The 1,931-nt window shown below is 44.6% G+C and overlaps 1 protein-coding gene across 1 annotated transcript; it reads right to left on the reverse strand.

Annotated features, from left to right (window-relative positions):
* Window positions 1-1,081: 1,081 nt before the first annotated feature.
* Window positions 1,082-1,771, reverse strand: LOC111654993 (paired amphipathic helix protein Sin3a-like; the record flags this gene model as incomplete). The annotated part of the gene is made up of 2 exons (XM_023406210.2): window positions 1,532-1,771; window positions 1,082-1,264 (listed from the first exon to the last, which is right to left on the reverse strand). Coding segments are annotated over exons 1-2 (420 nt in total), but the record flags the coding sequence as incomplete, so codon positions are not given.
* Window positions 1,772-1,931: the final 160 nt, after the last annotated feature.

The following is a 1,931-nucleotide window of genomic DNA, read 5'->3' on the forward strand; positions in this document are numbered from 1 at the left end:
TTTTTCTGTTTATGTTGCCAGACAGGGGAACAGATATGAAATAGTGACTAAAACTCCACCAATTACCACTCCATGTTAACCAGCAGTCACTTCCAAACTGCTGCTAAAATCCTGATTTCATAACCTGACATCTTCTGACAAAATCACCAATCACATAGGTTTAGACAAAGAGCGTGCTGTGTTTTCAGCTACATTTACTTGTAAAATGATCACTCAGAGAGAAAGTTATAAGTGACAGAATGTCTTTCTTATTTTGTCTCCCACACAGCGCGCAGCCTCCGTCTGGATAACAAACTGCTGCTCCGCCTCTCTGCCATGGCGACTCTCTTCTATGGAAGGTAAATATGGTTTGTCCAAAAAGTCATTTGGTTTGTCCCTAGGTGCTTATTTGAAAAGATGTCGCTATAGGGGTCTGAAAGGTCAGTAAATCTAGCAATGAATGTGCTATGTTGGCACCACTGCTTGTTTGCCCAATTGGGAAACTCACTCACTCACTCGCCGGATGAACAGTTGTGTAAGTTTGACTGCATTTAGCTGACAAATTGTGCAACTTGTCCAGTCAGTCAGTCAGTCAGTCAGTCAGTCAGTCCCCGCTGTTGCGGTGCAGCAAAAAAATAGCAGCTAGTCTTTTTGCTTGGCCAGTTAACATTCACCAATTACTCCACCATCACATTTTGAAACCTTGACAGACACTGGGAAATAAGCAGCACACAAACTGGAATTTAACCCAGATCTGAAGGGTTAATCACAAGTTCTCTGCTCCAATATACTAAATGGTTCCCTGTGAACCACAATGAACTATATGCATGGCTAGATACAACTATGGGTAAATGGGGAATTTTTTTGTGATTGGAGTGAACTGAGTATTTCACGTAACAGAAAATGTGCTCAAACTACAACCAACCAATCCACTAAACATTTAACAGGCTAAAAAAAATTCACAAGTTTCCGTAAACCCCTATTAATGTCTCTAAATCTATTTTCACTAACTTCTTTGGCCTGAAACATCCTTGGCATTTTCAGGTTTTTCATAGGATGTGACAACTGTCAGAGCCGGTCAGAATAAAAGTGGCAGACTAACCTTGAGCCTCTGAAACTGCTGCTGGCCCTGTGCTGAGGCTTGAGGAACAGCCGTATGGCCGTGTCCTGACATCACTGGGGGCCCGTGGGATTGGACTGCTGGGCTGTGGTGGTGGGACCCCCCATGGACGGCTGGGCTTGGGGTGTGCCCATGCCCGCCACTGTTCTGGGCCACGGTGGGGACCTGGGAAAGCAGAGTAACTTTTAAAAATGATGAAGAATAATTAACAGTGGGTGAATTAATCATTTGAATCACCACATCCAATAAATGAAGGGCAATTTATAAAAACTGAGACATGCTGACATCTTACAGAAAGAAAAAGACCATGCACCACAGACTGACAGTTTAAATGACATCCTGAGTTATGGGTGACAAGTGAAGTAGAACTGCTACAAAACTCAAAAACAGCAGGAGCTTAAAACAAATCTACACTGGACAAGTAGAGCATACCTGGTATCCCTGGGGGACGGAGTACTGGACGCCTGCTGTGGGCTGCATGTTGTCAGACACGGCCTCATACACAGCTGGAGCTGGAGCAGGGGCCAGGACACGATGCTGGAAAGCCTCCGCACTGCCAGCGAGGCGCCGCTGCGGGGACGCAAAAACCGCTTCCTGATCCTCCAGTCGCCGCTTCATTATGAACTCATACTCGTGAGAGCTGAGAGACCTGGGAAGAAAGAGCAGCATATGGACCCTGTTTCACACTGGCAGACCTCTGTCAAGTTATCAGAATCCATTAAATCAGCATCTTGAATTCATTCAACAATTTGTTGAGGAACATAAAGCAAATTTTTTTTTGCTTTTACTGTGAATTTATGGATACATACAGTGCCACCCACTTCTGTTGCTC

The sequence above is a fragment of the Seriola lalandi genome, unplaced genomic scaffold (assembly GCF_002814215.2).
Source record: "Seriola lalandi dorsalis isolate HSWRI2012SDOR001 ecotype SW California unplaced genomic scaffold, Sedor1 jcf7180001975031, whole genome shotgun sequence".
In the NCBI taxonomy this organism is placed as follows: domain Eukaryota; kingdom Metazoa; phylum Chordata; class Actinopteri; order Carangiformes; family Carangidae; genus Seriola; species Seriola lalandi.